Genomic DNA, 15,733 nt, shown 5'->3' on the forward strand with positions numbered 1-15,733 from the left:
CAGAAGTCAAGCAAAGGTGGGAACCGTTACCTCCTGACAGCGACCGACTTCTTCATAAAATGGGTTGAGGCAAGACCCATTAAGAAGAAGCAGGCACTGCTTACCTCTGAGGTGTGTGTTAAATGACAGCAAGTAATAGAGTTTAACCCCTTAGCGCAGAGCCTATGTTATAGCCTTTTTGTGGCGGCTATGTCTTATTCTGTTACTTAGGCGTTCGATAATGTTGTCATGATGCCGGCGACCCCATCAGCACTGAGAAGCTACTCTTCACCTATGACTTAGTTGTACCACTAATGTGTGTGTGTGTGTGCGCGTCTTGTTATGGCAATGATGGACATCTTCCTGACACATGGCTCTCCTGAGGTTATCTTGACTGACAGAGGCCGTGAGTTCTGGAACCACGTAAGTACCAAAAATCTGCATATTTTGCAAGTCTAGATGCATTCTCACATCATTTTCTGTAACTGACTCTTCTCAACTTTTGTGTACATGTTTTCTTTATTTTTTGTCTTTTGTTAAAAAGGTCAACATGAGTCTCTTCGACAGGTGCGGGGTGAAACACCGCATGACTAGTGCCTATCATCCACAGACAAACGGTATAAAGTAGTAGTTCTATATGTAGTACCGGTATTTTGACCACACAATTGTTACTGTTATTAATAACTTCATCATTTTTATTTCTGCAGGATTGGACGAAAGGACTAACCAGACCTTGAAGCGAGCCATTGGGAAGACTCTGGAAGGTAGTCAGGAAAGGTGGGAGGACAACCTGAAAGAGGTATTGTTTGCCCATAATTCCTCTAAGCAGGCTTCCTCCAAGTTTTCACCTTTTCGTTTGATGTATGGCCGCGAGCCACGGCTGTTTTCTGAGGTATGTATAATGTTGTGATAGTTTCAGACACGTTTTTCCTCCCAAGCTCTGAATTACATACATGTATTAACATGTCTTTGTGATAGCACAGATTGCCAGTGATACTCCTGAGGCTGAGGTTGTCGCGTCTGTTGATGAGGACGATGTTTCAGCGTTTATGTCCAGTCGAGCTGAGAAAGATGCAGCTGTATTTGACCAGGTAATTACGTCCACCAAGAAGGTTATGCTTTTGTTGGCGTTGGTTTGTTTGTCTGTCTGTCTGCTTGCCAGCAGGATAGCTCAAAAACCTACAAACGGTTCAACCAACAACAATAAGTGTTCTTAATGGAGAATCTTTTCACATGACTGTGCTCAGGTGCGTGACAACATCCAGAAGGCCCAGGAAAGGCAGAAATCTTCCTACCGGAAGAAGAGCAAAAAGGGAGTGAAGCGTTTCACGGTCACTCCTGGCATGGTGGTCCTGAAGAGGAACGAGCGGAAACGTGGCAGACCTGGTATGACCATGCTTCCTGATTGGTCGTCCACTGAGTACAGGTACATACTTTTTCTATTGATCCTTGATCCTTTTTCACATGTTTCAGTCGTCCTGCTCACCAACTACTGAATTACTTCGCTTATTACATACAAATCATGAGCTCTCTCCCCTTCAAATCTAGGCCATTTCTTTTCCATTGTTTTTATCTATTTTCATGTGCTTACAGGAATTGCATTGCTGACGTTGTCCTCTATTTCCTTTTTATGTTTTCATGAACAAGGGTCATCAGTGTGGACAACATCCTCGTCCAGCTGGAGACCATGGACGGTCAACCACTCGACGCTTCAGTGAAGCCTCTGCGTATGTACTTGAGTTAATTCTGTAGTGTGTGTGTGTGTGTGTTTCACTCTTTCCAATGAAGTAATATTACAACTGACTTTAATACAATATCTTATCTCAGGGGGGCAGCCTGACATGTCCACAGACAGAGCTGTTGGAATGACATCTGCTGACAGCTCAGATGTTGTGGACAACACACTTCAGGTATGTTAAATAGGTTAAATAGCTTTGTGTAGAACAATGAATTTGTGAATTGGTTCTGTGATTCATCATTGGCAATGCTGGTCTACGTGTCAATTTTTAAAGACAGTTTTGTTTTGTTCTGTTTATGCTTGCAACAGGTGACAGGCATCGCAATCGCTTCTGTGTCTGCTCAGGCAGAGACTGGGGAATCCAGTGATTCACCCATCTCTAAGGTCGAGCAAGACACACAAGAGGTATAACAAGATTTACACTTAAAGTGATACTGTCCCATTTTTGGAAATAAGCTTATTTTACACCTCCCCTTGAGTTAAATAATAGGGTTTTACCGTTCTTCTGTACTTTCAACCGTTCTCTGGGTATGACAGTGCAAATTTTACCTCCATGCTAGCAGTTAACATTGAGTCCTATGAGACCAGCTCGTGGCCCTATTATTTAACCCAAGGGAAGGTGTAAAATAAGCTTATTTCCTAAAATGGGACAGTATCACTTTAAATTTACAACTTCAACATATAGTCACGCCCTCAGCAAACTGCCTTAACAGATATTTCATGTCTTTTAGGATGATGAAGTTGTCATCGTAGGTGTTCGGTTGAAAATTGCCTTTTTGATATGCATTGAACATGTATTGTTTACATTTCAGGACAGTGACGTTGTCATTTCGGGTGTCCAGCTGGGCCAACCTGTTCCGGCGTCATGCAGTGTGTGAGTGGAGGACATCAGGGGACAGGTTCTTGATCCTCAAACCTGGCTAGATGATCTGGTCATGGACCATGCCATGGCACTCCTAAGGGCCCAATATCCTCATGTTGAGGGACTCCTCTCAACCACCAGCCTGGGTCTGCTGTCCAGGGTGACGCCACCTTCAACCCAGTGTTTAGTGCAGATATTTAATGTTTGTGCTAACCACTGGGTTGTGGTTAGTACCGCTGGATGTCAGGTGGGTCACATTAACATCTATGATTCTTTAAATCAAAATGTCACCGATGATTTTGCTGCCCAAGTGACAGGTCTGCTTTCTTTTGCAGGGAAGACAGTTCGCCTGCAGTGGCCAGAGGTGCAGCAGCAGAAAGGAGGTTCAGACTGTGGGCCGTTTGCCATCGCAAACAGTCTCACTCTCTGCAGAGGTGAGGACCCACGCAGTGTTCAGTACCACCAGGGACAGATGCGAACTCACTTCTTTTCCTCTTTGCAGGCCGGTGTTTTTACACCATTCCTAGGACTGCCTCTGCTGTTCCAGTGTGTGTCAGGGACCTGGAGGTGCACTGCTTCTGCAGACGGACTGTGCGGGCAGGTAAGGACAAGGCAGTTCCCTGTGGAAGATGTGGTAAGATCTTCCACATGGACTGCATCACCCCCTGTGTCTCACTGTACATATGTCATTCATGTACAGTTATTAGATTCCACAGTTATTAGAACACCCTTTATAAAGTTTCCCCCAGTCATTCTTACAGGTGCACAGGTGCTGTCGTATTGCGGGTAAGTGTTTTTTAATGTACAGATATTAGATTAAATTAACATTCCCTTAAATGAACATTCCCTTTACAAAGTTTTCCCCAGCCATTCTTACAGGTGCTGTCGTATTGCGGGTAAGTTCATGTACAGTTATTAGATTCCAGTAACACCCTTTACAAAGTTTCCCCCAGTCATTGTTACAGGTGCACAGGTGCTGTCGTATTACAGGTAAGTGCTTTTTAATGTACAGTTATTAGATTAAATTAACATTCCCTTTACAATGTTTCCTTTTTATTATACAGTATGTCAAATATGTTTAACTTTAAAGGGGTATGCCACTATTTTGGGGCTTAATACAGTTAAAATCGTTGGCTGGGGTTTATAAAGGTGGTAAAGTGTCTTATTTTTCATGTTAAGCGTTGTCTTGCTTTAAGACAAGTTAAAAGAGGGAATATGTTGTTAAGCTAGTGAAAGTCAATGGAGCCGTGTAGCATTGTAGCATGCTACACGGATCCATTGACTTTCACTAGCTTAGCGACATGCTCCCTCTTTTAACTTGTCTTAAAGCAAGGCAACGGCTGACATGAAAAATGAGACACTTTACCACCTTTATAAATCCCAGCCAACAATTTTAACTGTATTAAGCCCCAAAATAGTGAGAAGGGTCCAGCTGCAGTAAAACAGTTCCACCCTTAATGCAAGCACGCCCATGGGCGTTCCCGGCATTTGCCGTATTGGCCAATCATGAAGGGATACTGCATGATGTCATTTTCAAGGCCATTTCCGGATGAAGGCTCCATGTTTTCAAAGATATCCCGTGCAAATTATCTTCCAGAGAAACGTTTCACTGAACATTCCACTGACATAATATTCTCAACAATTTATGTAAGAATCCCAATATGTATTTTGCTTTGTCTTCCCGTACCTCGGACATTGTAGCCTACTGTTTAGAACTCGTGTCGCTATGCACAGATTTGTCATAACGTATCAGGTCGCCAAAATGCTTTGATTTCAACACAACGTTGACACATTGACAGTAAATACTGTATATATTGCCTAAATATATACTGTCAATGCGTTGGCATTACCTCACCTAGCTGTGTGTATCGAGGTTACTGTTAACACTGGGTAAGCTATATGATTAAACCACAGATTTATCCTTTCCAGGATATTAACACACCCCGACAAATAATAATTCAAAAACCCTTTTAGGCGAGGTTGTTCACTTGGTAAGACATGATATAGGCTACTTAGAAAAGTTGTACGATGTACATCAGCAACACATTCCCGACTTTTTGAAGTAATGAGTGTCACCTCACCACAGTTATGTGGCCAGCTTGAAAAGAGCAGATATTAATGAAAAATATGAAATAGTAGGCTATTTGAAATAGCAATAGGCTATTTGTTTGTTTTATTGGTGAAAACGATTTCTTCATTACCATATGCCTACCATACTCCATGTCTGTCTATGATTTAGGAGTGACCACACCATTGAAGCTTACCTCTTTATCCAGGAGAGGTTCCAGATTGGCCTGTCTTAATTCAAAGGCCATCAGAAAACAGAGAAAATTTTTCCTACCATCATAACCAGTGTTTGTGCATACATAATCAGGGCCGCTGACAGCTTTGGCTTTGCCCAGGACAAAGTCATCTGAAAGGGCCCCCCACTCAATACATAGACTACATACAATGTAATGAGGACCCATTCCTGGACCCCTCGTCTCAATGGGCCCAGGTCAACGGACCCCTTTGTCCCCCCTGTCAGCTTCCCTGCATGTAGGCCACATACATTGCTGAAAGAAGTGAACGAGACAGGAATGAAATGTGAATTTATTTCTGTTTTACTTTTTACACTATGAAGTCGTGAACGGTCAACAAGAGGGTTAACACAAAGTTTGAAATTGTGTTTGACCAGTCTCCAATGTGCATTTAACTAATAACTAAAAATAAGGCATTGGCATTAAATACAGACTGATACATACTATAAATACAGACACCCAAACAGTGTGCAATAATAAGATTAACATACTGATGGACAATAAATACACAAACACAGTGGACACACACACACACACGGCAGGAGGAGTTCATACAGGTGGTGTGAAGATGCTGTATACAAGGTGCAATGAGTAAAGTGTAAGTGGCATGGTGAAAGAAGTGTTCATGGAATATTCTCCCGTGTCCTTGGTTATTCATGTGGTTTTCTTCAGTGCGTTGAGGAGTCTGATGGCTTGTGGAAAGAAGTCGTTTCCCAGTGTGCTTTTGCAGCACCGCATGCTGGGCTAGCGCTTCCCTGATGGTAGTAGGGAGAACAGGTAGGGGTGATCTTATGAGCTTTTCTGCTGTCCTCACCACTCTCTTTTCTGCAGTCCTCACCTTCTAGAGTGCATCTTAATATGGGACCTTGCCTCCTCCACTTGCCTCCTCCACTCGCTTCTCGTCATGATGACATCACTGACAACAGCATTAAATTTCAATATCTTGCAAAAGCTCAATTGTTAAGTCTTTTTCTCATTTGCAATTGGGATGGTGAAAGAAAAACAGTCCCTCAAAAGTTGTTGTGGCGAGGCTGACAGCTGGGAAACTTTATCGTTTTCTCCACGGAGGAGGGGCCAGAAGGCGGGACGAGGAGACAAGCACAAGTGGAGGAGGCAAGGTCACATATTGGGATGCACCCCTAGTCTTCAGCTTGACGGCTGCCATGCCAGACAGAGAGGCTGCTGGTCAGGATGCTCTCAATGACACCCCTGTAGAAGGTGGTGAGTGCCGTTGTGGGGAGGTCGGCTCTTCTCTCATCCTTCGCAGGAAGTGGAGTAGTGTCTGTGCCTTTTTGAGATGGTGGAGCCATGTGGTGCAGTTGGCAGAGGAGGAGCGGCACAGTGGTTGGTGCTGGGTTGATCAGGTTCAGATCCGAAGTTGCTGGTGTCATCAGCCCTCCCTCTGAAAACTGGCTCTGTGCCTGTCAAAAAAAGGCATGTTAATGTTATGAATGACAATTAAGACAAAAACAACCACCCCCTATCTACCTACAGAAGGACATGACATGAGCACGTGCATATGCTTGTGCACATGCCCCCCCACACACTGCTACTGTCTTAAAGTTTGGTGCACGTGCATGCATGCACGCCTATTCTCCCCCCCTTTGCCTCAAGTCAAGTGTGCATTTTAGAGGTTGTCCTCACCTGCACATGTGTGAAGAGCAGGAAGATTGGAGGTTGAGGATGAAGAGGCAGGGCAGGAGGTTCTCCTTGTGAGCGGCCCTGGTCCTGATGCTGATTGCCCATCACCATGCTGTGGCTCATCAAACCCATTACCGGCATATCAATGCTGAACAGGAACGACTGCTTCCATCTGCACGCATGCACACACACACACACACACGCACACGCACACGCGCACGCGCACACGCACACGCACACACACACACACACACACACATGAGAGGGATACATAGAATACACTACATAAAAATCACACCCATCATTTTAATGCAGAACACCAGGCTGAAGAGATACACAGCTTCTGGCCTGTGCAGGGATCACTACAGTGCCAGTGTTTTGTATTATCCTCTATCCACATTTTTTTTCAATAAATAAACACAGCACAGAAAGGAATTACTGTATGAAATACTTATTGGTCTAGTGCAGAACAAAACAGATTCAGTGTTTTACTCACCACTGTGTGCAAGTTTCTGTGTTCAGCTCAGGTGGAAGCCTCCATCACAACATGTTGGTACTGACATTAACCATCCTTCAGAAAACTGCCTCTGCCTCTGCCTGTCAGAAATAGCTAAATAATGTTAACACAACAAGGTAGTATCTTAAAAATATCCTTAACCAAAGACAGACAGACACACACTGCCACTGTCTTGGTTCTAGGACACACACACGCCCTTTAAGGGTCACATCACATGTAATGGCCGGGTTCTCACTCACTCACTCACTCACTCCTTTTCTCCTACTTTTGCCTCAGACAATGCAGTGAGTTTTTAAAAATTGGCCTTACCTGCACATGTGTGAAGGACAGGAAGGGAGGTTGAGGATGGAGCTGCCAGTCAGGAGGTCCAGGTCCAGAGCTGTCCTGGTCCATCACCATCATGTGGATCATCAACCCCAACCCCAACTTCTTATATCTGCGTGAACACATTTACGAACACTCACACACACACACACACACACACACACACACACACACACACACACACACACACACACACACACACACACACACACACACACACACAATAGGCGAGATACAGGTTATATGGCACATTAGGAGGCATGGGTATTGTTGCACTCTAGATGTTTAGAAATAAGTAGGTGCGTGAGTTCAATGTGGGAGTACACTAAATAAGACACTGAGGTCAAGTCACTGCTCTCTGATGGCAGCAACCTGAAACATCTGCTCTACTCTGCTCTGAGAAAAATAAAACAAAAAATCTGCTTGTGCTTGACCTTAGTGTCTTATTTAGTGTGTGAACCTGCTCCCACATTGAACTATATGGTACATTTAAAATCAGACCCAATGACAAGTCAAGTCAATGCAACGGACATGAACCGACCATTACATTAAAATAAACAGGACTTAACGGTCTTTGGATGATTGAAGAGGCAGGAGAGGATGACGAGGGGCCTCGATCCAGTAGCATTTATTTACTTCCCAATCTGGCTCGTTTAGCACCTGTTAACTTCATAACGATCGCGGACATTAATGGCGCTAATGTACATACTTTGAGCGAAAACTACAACGAAAATATCAACACAAACGTAACAGAATATCTTACCATCAAAGATCAATAAAATAACAGAGAAATTAAAGTACAGAAACATCATTAAATAGTTTGTGACACGGAGGGAAAAAACACAGCTTACCCCTTGCCAAAGTAAGGAAGAGTTCCGGGTGCCACACCAATTAACGCCCCATCAGAAACAATGGGTAACGATAAACCCATCCCAAGTGGTATCTACATTAGCCCATATATTTTGAGACGTTCACTAAGAGAAAATATAAAGGTTTATTTTAGCACTACTACATCAAGTCGGTTTTATTTACAATTTCTTTACATGCACTGGTCAAGAATTGAAATTACGTTTAACACCAGGTTGAACAAATATGACACCTCCGACTTTCTGTTCGCACTCCGACTAAGTCAACTCGTAAAGTAACCGTTATGTATATTCATGCATTTTATTCGAAATCTTACCGACAGTTGAGTGATCGCTGCAGCGAAATCCATCCAGCGAAATCCATCCAGTCGTTTTAATAAGTCCCGCGCGGCGCTTGTGTTGTCATTCGGCAGCATGTCACTGACTTCAGAAACTTGAACAGCCAAAGGGGCGTTACTGTGAGGGCGGTCTAGTAAGGAGGAATGGGCGTAGCGGTATTAGCTGGACAAGACGCAGCTGGACCATATTAAAAATAGTGGCATACCCCTTTAATGTCTTTGCCATTGTTACAGGTGCTGCGGTACTGCTGGTAAGTATGCCAAATATGTTTATGTGATGTGCATATATATTTTGCAAACGTGTGCTTGTGCTTTGTGATGGAGGAATAATCTCTTGGTTTTGAATGTCAAAATTAAGACGTTTCGTATCCACACAGGCAAAGCAAATTGGTTCAAATTGTTACTCTTTTTGTACATAAGAGAAAAACAGAAGATTTATGTCTAATAGGTTGTACCTAAATTAGCTGTATTTATTAAATAGTGTATTTTTTATTTGTAAGTAATAATATCTATATAGAGTAATATTTGTAAGTTGAATGTTGCTTTAATATGTTTTCCTAGTGTTTTTGCAGGTGTTTTCCCATACTCTAAATCGGTTCTAATCAGTTCTGTTCAGACTTCAAATCAGTTCTATTTTTTATTCAAATCAGTTTTATTTTTTTATTCAAAAAAAAAAAAAAACCTCTCGTTAGGCCTGTACCTTGACGTTGGTGGGGGGGCTTTTCACTAAATTGGGCCTGCCTGTAGTCTTTAATTTGTTGTATTACTAATATTTTTTGCTGAGTATTTTGTTTTAGGAGCAGTCACCAACAACAGTACCTGAGCCCTCCTGTCACCCCAATCCAGCACCAGAAAAAGGCAAGGAATTAACCAGCCAAAAAAAAGCTAAATGTTAAAACATTCTTTTTAAAACTTCAAATAACAAACAATTAAGCAATAAGTCACTTGAGTCAGTGGGTTATGCTCAATTGATAACAGGCAAAGGGAGTGGGGCACGACGCGAAGCGGAGTGCCGTAAACGCCCCCTTGCCTGTTATCAAACCAAGAGATTATTCAATGCGCTTGGTCTAACTTGGACGCGCATAGAATCTTCAGGTGGAAGGTGTATGTGTAGGCTTGATTGACCACAGCTTTAATAAGGTTGCATATAACTTTGCTTTCCTTCCTCCTCAGTCAACTGCAGCCAGCCTGCCAACCAACCCAGCCCTCACACTTGACTGACTGATGGGGACTGTGTTCGCCACTATGATGCTGCCCTACGGCTCAACCGAGATTGAAGAAGAGAACTACCACACACACACACACACACACACACACACACACACACACACACACACACACACACACACACACACACACACACACACACACACACACACACAGAGAGGCTTTGTACATGTGACAAATAAAATACTTGAATATTAAATTACCTTCAAGATGTGTTTTACTACTACAAAGTAATGCCAGTAAATGGACAAGCAACTTTGATGATTTAATGAAGAATAATAGATTTCAGATCGTTTTTTGGGTGTTTTATGTCTAACTGTTGTTACTGATTTACATTGCATAGTGCATGGTTTCTGCATTAATTGTAAACAAAAGGTCAGTGTTGGGCAAGTTACTCAAAACTGTAATGCATTACTGATTACCGGTACATGTTACTGTCTTTTCAAAATAATCCCTTACACTACAATATTACTATATTTAAAATGTAAGGCGTTACACTACTTTTACATTACTTTAGTTACTTTTGCCTAAATATGGATCTGGCAATTTATTACAGTGAAAATCAAGCTTTTGAGTCATGACTTTTTCACCTCCAACCCAGGAGGTGTTTTTGGCAGCATGCAGACTAAAAACTACCAGGTTCAGGAATAGCTTCTTTCTGCACCACACTGAATATCACTAAAATCCAGGGGCCTCATTTATCATCAGTTCGTAGAATGTCTTCTAAATTGTATCTTAGGAGTGAAATTTAGAATGTTCGCAAGTACAGAAAAATCGGGATTTATCAAACGTGCGTTGGCTGCTCCTACGCACACGTCTGCATGATAAATCCCACACCTTCCAAATCACTGTGCACGCGCGCATTCTGGGTAATTAGCATCCCGAAACGCCTCCAAGTAACCATATATGGTATTAAAATATATTCAAATGCCATGTTAATTCGAAGGCGCCAACCAGTTCGGACACACATGAACACACGCGGACACCCGCGCCAGTCGAAGTGCTGGCGGGAAGTGCGGAGATAGAACCATTTCTGTGGCAGAAGTGGAGGTGCTCTCGACAGGAGGAGGACCGTGTTTTAAAATAAGTAAAAGAAGGAGACACATGAACGAAAACACTGTAAAATAGCACACTGTCATACTCCATTGTCATTCAAAGCAAACTGTAGCTTGCACGGTCAATATTATTTGCAATTTCGTGTTTCTTCCACTCGCACGCATGGTCTGAGGTGTGCGTAAATTTAGGCACATTTCTACGTTCAAGTACATGTTCATGAATCCCACACTTTGCTCAGGAATGATCGCACGCACACTTTACGCACAGGTATGTGCCTAAGAACGCTTGATAACTGAGGCCCCAGGTCATTGCAATGAATTTGTAACTTGAGTAGCATTGTAACTAAGTAAATGTTTTTTTTTTGCCCTGTAATGCCTTACATTACTGCATTACAGCAAACATGATTGCATTACATTAGCCTAATTAATTGCTTTTGTAATGCATTAGGCTACTGCCCAAAACTGCAAAAGGTGAATAAATGCTCATGTATTTCAGATCTATTGTATTAAGTAGAAAAAGTCAATGACTGTTTCCAAATCAATAGGCTATACTGGTTTGTAAGACCTCTTTTCAGTCATTGTTTTGACCGTGTATACACGTCAGTGGACAGCCCACTAGGTGGTAGTGTCTCATTTCTACTCGTAAGTAAACTAAGTCCACTGGTTTTCTTGGTTCAGTAATATTGATTTGCAGTTCTTCCTGCAGATCGGTCAAGTAAAGTTTATGAACAATGAATGAACCACATTGCATCACAGGGCAGTTGTTGACGACATGATCATTTCATTAGTTTGACTGTTTTCCTTCTTAACTTAGTGCAGTTTTGCAGTTTCTCAAGCCAAGTTAATTTTCCAAATTCATCTGCGGACATTTTGCCAGTGGTAAGTCAATGAAATACAATTTTTGGAGGTCTTCATTCAAGTAAACGGACGATTGTTTCCTGCATTCCAGTAGATTGTTGTATTCTGCTATGCGATATTGTCAAAATAACATACCCAAATGGGCATTTCCGTAGCGTTTAAGATCCATTGTCAACGTAACTGCTAATGACTGTCCTAAAATTGGATGATGGGCTTAAGGATAGTCCAGTCCCAAGTTAAACTACAATGTATACACGCTGCCAATACTAAAAACTGCTGTTTTAAATGTGTAAATGCGACATTACGTTGTTCTGGGTGACGTAACAGTAACATAGCACGCGTATCTCGAGCCTTAGCGACCAGTTGACGAGCTATTGTGACCAGCTTAGCGACGCTGTTGGAATGGTGTTGAACAGCTGATTCGAACGCGATTGTTGCGTCGCCCGGAACTTTTTCCCTGCCCGGAACAAATTCCCTGTGACAGTAGCACTACTGACTCCACTGTCATCTCACATAAAAACGAAGTTTGTTTACCGACGTGAGTGGCGTCTTACTGTTTGGTTCCGGACATGAATTTAAAGAAATAGGCGCCGGACCACAACAGGCATAAATTACAAGGACATTGACATACCGTTTCTTACACCAATCCTTATACTTATTTCTGCTGTTTTGTTTGGTGAATGGAATTATTTGTTATTTGTTTGGCTCATTAAGTTCGGTGTTTCTGCAGATAACACCATTGTTGTCCTGGACCTGGAGCCTGTTGTGGATGCTGTAGGGCCAACATCCACATCTCTTTACCTACCTCCATCAGAAAGACCAAAAGTCTCCCAGACCGCCACACAAGAGCTCATTGAGCTGGAGAAAGAGAGATGCCAATTGGACATCGAAAATGTAAAACTTTTCAACCAAGTTCTTCAGCTGAAGAAACAAGTTCTTGAAATGCAAAAGGAAAGGCTGGAGAGCCTAGAAATAGGCAATCGAGCGCTTGACAACCCGCTAGAGGAACTTTTAAAAGATATGATGTAATGACAAATTAATAAATAAAACTGCTGTTTATTTATGTCTTGTATTTTGTCACAACCACTGGCTCCAGAAGCCCTGGATGTCTAAAGAGGTCAAGCTGCTGCTGAAAGAAAGGGACACCGCTTTCAGATCAGGGGATGCGTCTCTGTACAGTACAGCACATTCCAAACTCAAGAGTGGCATACGTAAGGCCAAGGCTGATTACAGGAGGAAAATTGAGTGCCACCTGAAGAGCAACAACAGCAGGCAGGTGTGGCAGGGAATACAGCACATCACCAGTTACAAGACCAGAGCTAGGGGTGCCGAAGGCAATGTTTCCCTGGCAGAGGAGCTAAATCACTTCTTCTCTCGTTTTAAAGCAATTCAACCAGAGGAAGGAAGGCAACTCCCCACCACTGACCACATCGTCTTTGCAGTGGAGGAGCATGAGGTGAAGAGCATACAGCGGGCCATCAACCCAAGAAAGGCATCTGTGGGCGTGTGCTTTAAAGTGTACCTCCGGGATTTTGGACACCAGACCTCATTTCCGAGTCAGCCAGGGTGTAAACAATGTGTCCAGAACGTTTTTTTCACATTCCATGCAGTCCTTGTGAATTCTCATATCCATATTGCTAAGCTAGCGCAAGTGAACGGTAATTGGTAGCCTGCCCCCAAAAATAGTCTTATCCCGTTTAAACAACATTCAAAACAAAACCGTTATTATGCCATACTGCAAGTGTAAATGTTTGTCTTAGTAGAATGAAGTTTGAAATTAAACCAACATTGCAATAATGTTTGATCACCATCAGCAATTTGTGTTCCCTGATTTGAAAGCTTGACAGCCGGAGTGATATTCCTAGTACAAATCCTAGCTTTGTTTGACACATCCATAACTTTTCCATAGAGCGAACTCCAACATCTTTGAAGTTTGTAAAACTGAACGGTTTTCCCCTCTCCCTGACCTCGCTCGCAAACATCAAGAGTAATGCTTTCTGTCCGACTTTGTCAACCTTTCGTAACATTGAAACATATGCCATAACAAGATTGTTACTAGATGACCCGTGTGTCTACACAGCATGTTGGCGAACAGAACGCACACTCTTCTCCCTTTCATCCTCCCATTCCATCTCGTCTCAAAAAACATCCCATGTAATAATAACTAGAGCTACGAGTGACATATTTCACAATGTCAAGCCAGATCACATAGCGTTGCGTAACGTATGAGTCCATACGGCAAATCATTTCTAATGCCATTTGTTATAGCAATTACAGAAAATAACAGTAAAGCATTACAACATGCAAATCCAAAAAGTTTGCAAAAGTGAACGTTATTCCCCTCTCCCTGACCTCGCTCGCAAACACCAAGAGTAATGCTTTCTGTCCGACTTTGTCAACCTTTCGTAACATTGAATATGCCATGACAATGTTTGGTTGTTACTAGATGACCCATGTGTCTACAGAGCATTAGATGTTGGCGAACAGAACAGTGCACCCATCTCTTCTAAATCCCTTTCATCCTTCCATTCCATCTCGTCTCAAAAACATTCCATGTAATAACAACTAGAGTTACGAGTGACATATTCCACACAATGTCAAGCCAGATCACATAGCGTTGCGTAACTTATGAATCCATAGGAATACGGCAAGTCATGTCTAATGCCATTTGTCACAGCAATTACACAAAATAACAGTAAAGCATTACAACATGCCAATCCAAAAGGGTAACTTCTAGCCCAAGTTTTGGCTAACGTAGGCGAAGCCATTATACCACTGGGCTACCATCATAGAAGCAGAAAGCACAGCAACAAACCTGTTCTTCGGAGACTGTTGGTGCGTGCCACAAAATGTAGATCTGGGAATGCGGTTGGCACCGCGGACACTTTTAGAGTTTTCCGTGTAGGTATTAGACTTCGAGAAGGACTTTATGAAGTCGTCAGGACTGAAATGGTCACTGCAAAGCACCGGGGTAGCTACGGAGCGTCTCCACCATCGGTGTGTTGATGTAGCCCTGCAGCCAGGAGCCAGAGTTTGGTTCTTTCAACAGCTTTCACTGGAAACCAATGGAAACTTGCCGATACCCATCTGTGGGCTTTATTATTGCAGTTGGTATGGGGCACCTAAGTCACGCCCTTCTACTTCCGATCCATGGGGCAGGAGCTCGCAAAATTTTGAATGCGAGTTAATGGAGCGAGTCAAGCTAAATCCTCATCCCGTTTGGCATGTGCTCCGGATTTCACATATGATGACAGTGAATTTGAAAGGGTTGGATTTGCGTCGTAAGACCACTCATTTTCGGCACGCAAGAAACGTTATTTTAGCTTTTGTGCAAAACTGTGTTGGAGACTACACTTGCGCCTCGCATATCTGACGTGAACCGAGGCACAGCCAACCCTACCGCTGCACCGTGGCTTAAGTGGCTGCACGTCGGACATGCGACGTCTGTTGTGTAGTCCAAATAATTACATATTTTTGCACACTCACAACTCAAAAATCGCTTGCCAAGTGAAGTCAACAAGCACACCATTGGTTGTTATTAATTCTGAGGCACAGCATATGTGTGATCGACGGGGAAATGCGAGGTGGGTCGGAAAATAGCTTTGATCAGTCCATTACAGCCCAGTCAAAAGTTTTTCCGTTGCCAGCCCCAGAAGCCGCCCGGAAGGGGTGGAGACTTAGGTGCCCCATATACACACTGATGTACCATGGTGCGATGTCGTTGGGTTTTAATCCACTATTCGATCCGAAAGCAGTTGTAGAACTAGCCTTGATTTGCAATGTCTCTTGCGGCTCCCTGAAGTGGGTGGGTGGGCTACATCACAACTGAAGAGAGCAAAGTAAAATTCCGCCGACCCCGAGAAAATAGTCTCTCAACATGGCAAAATCCACGCAGTGCAAGGTTGGTTTAATTTCAAACTTCATTCTACTAAGACAAACATTTACACTTGCAGTATGGCATAATAACGGGTTTGTTTTGAATGTTGTTTAAACGGGATAAGACTATTTTTGGGGGCAGGCTACCAATT

General features: G+C 42.9%; 1 protein-coding gene and 1 long non-coding RNA gene across 2 annotated transcripts; one reads left to right on the plus strand and one right to left on the minus strand.

The window, feature by feature from the left end:
* Positions 1 to 330: 330 nt before the first annotated feature.
* LOC134457737 (uncharacterized) lies at positions 331 to 2,128 on the plus strand. Its single transcript, XM_063209712.1, has 8 exons — positions 331 to 402; positions 524 to 596; positions 687 to 778; positions 963 to 1,070; positions 1,227 to 1,405; positions 1,627 to 1,706; positions 1,807 to 1,889; positions 2,027 to 2,128. Exons 1-8 carry the CDS (start codon positions 331 to 333, stop codon positions 2,126 to 2,128), a joined length of 789 nt encoding a protein of 262 aa, XP_063065782.1.
* A 3,837-nt stretch (positions 2,129 to 5,965) lies between these two features.
* On the minus strand, positions 5,966 to 8,747 carry LOC134458958 (uncharacterized). The gene is made up of 5 exons (XR_010036715.1): positions 8,545 to 8,747; positions 7,347 to 7,473; positions 7,017 to 7,111; positions 6,524 to 6,692; positions 5,966 to 6,300 (listed from the first exon to the last, which is right to left on the minus strand). It is a non-coding gene; the product is annotated as an uncharacterized LOC134458958 (long non-coding RNA).
* Between the last annotated feature and the right edge of the window lie 6,986 nt (positions 8,748 to 15,733).

This window comes from Engraulis encrasicolus, chromosome 11 (assembly GCF_034702125.1).
Source record: "Engraulis encrasicolus isolate BLACKSEA-1 chromosome 11, IST_EnEncr_1.0, whole genome shotgun sequence".
Classification (NCBI taxonomy): domain Eukaryota; kingdom Metazoa; phylum Chordata; class Actinopteri; order Clupeiformes; family Engraulidae; genus Engraulis; species Engraulis encrasicolus.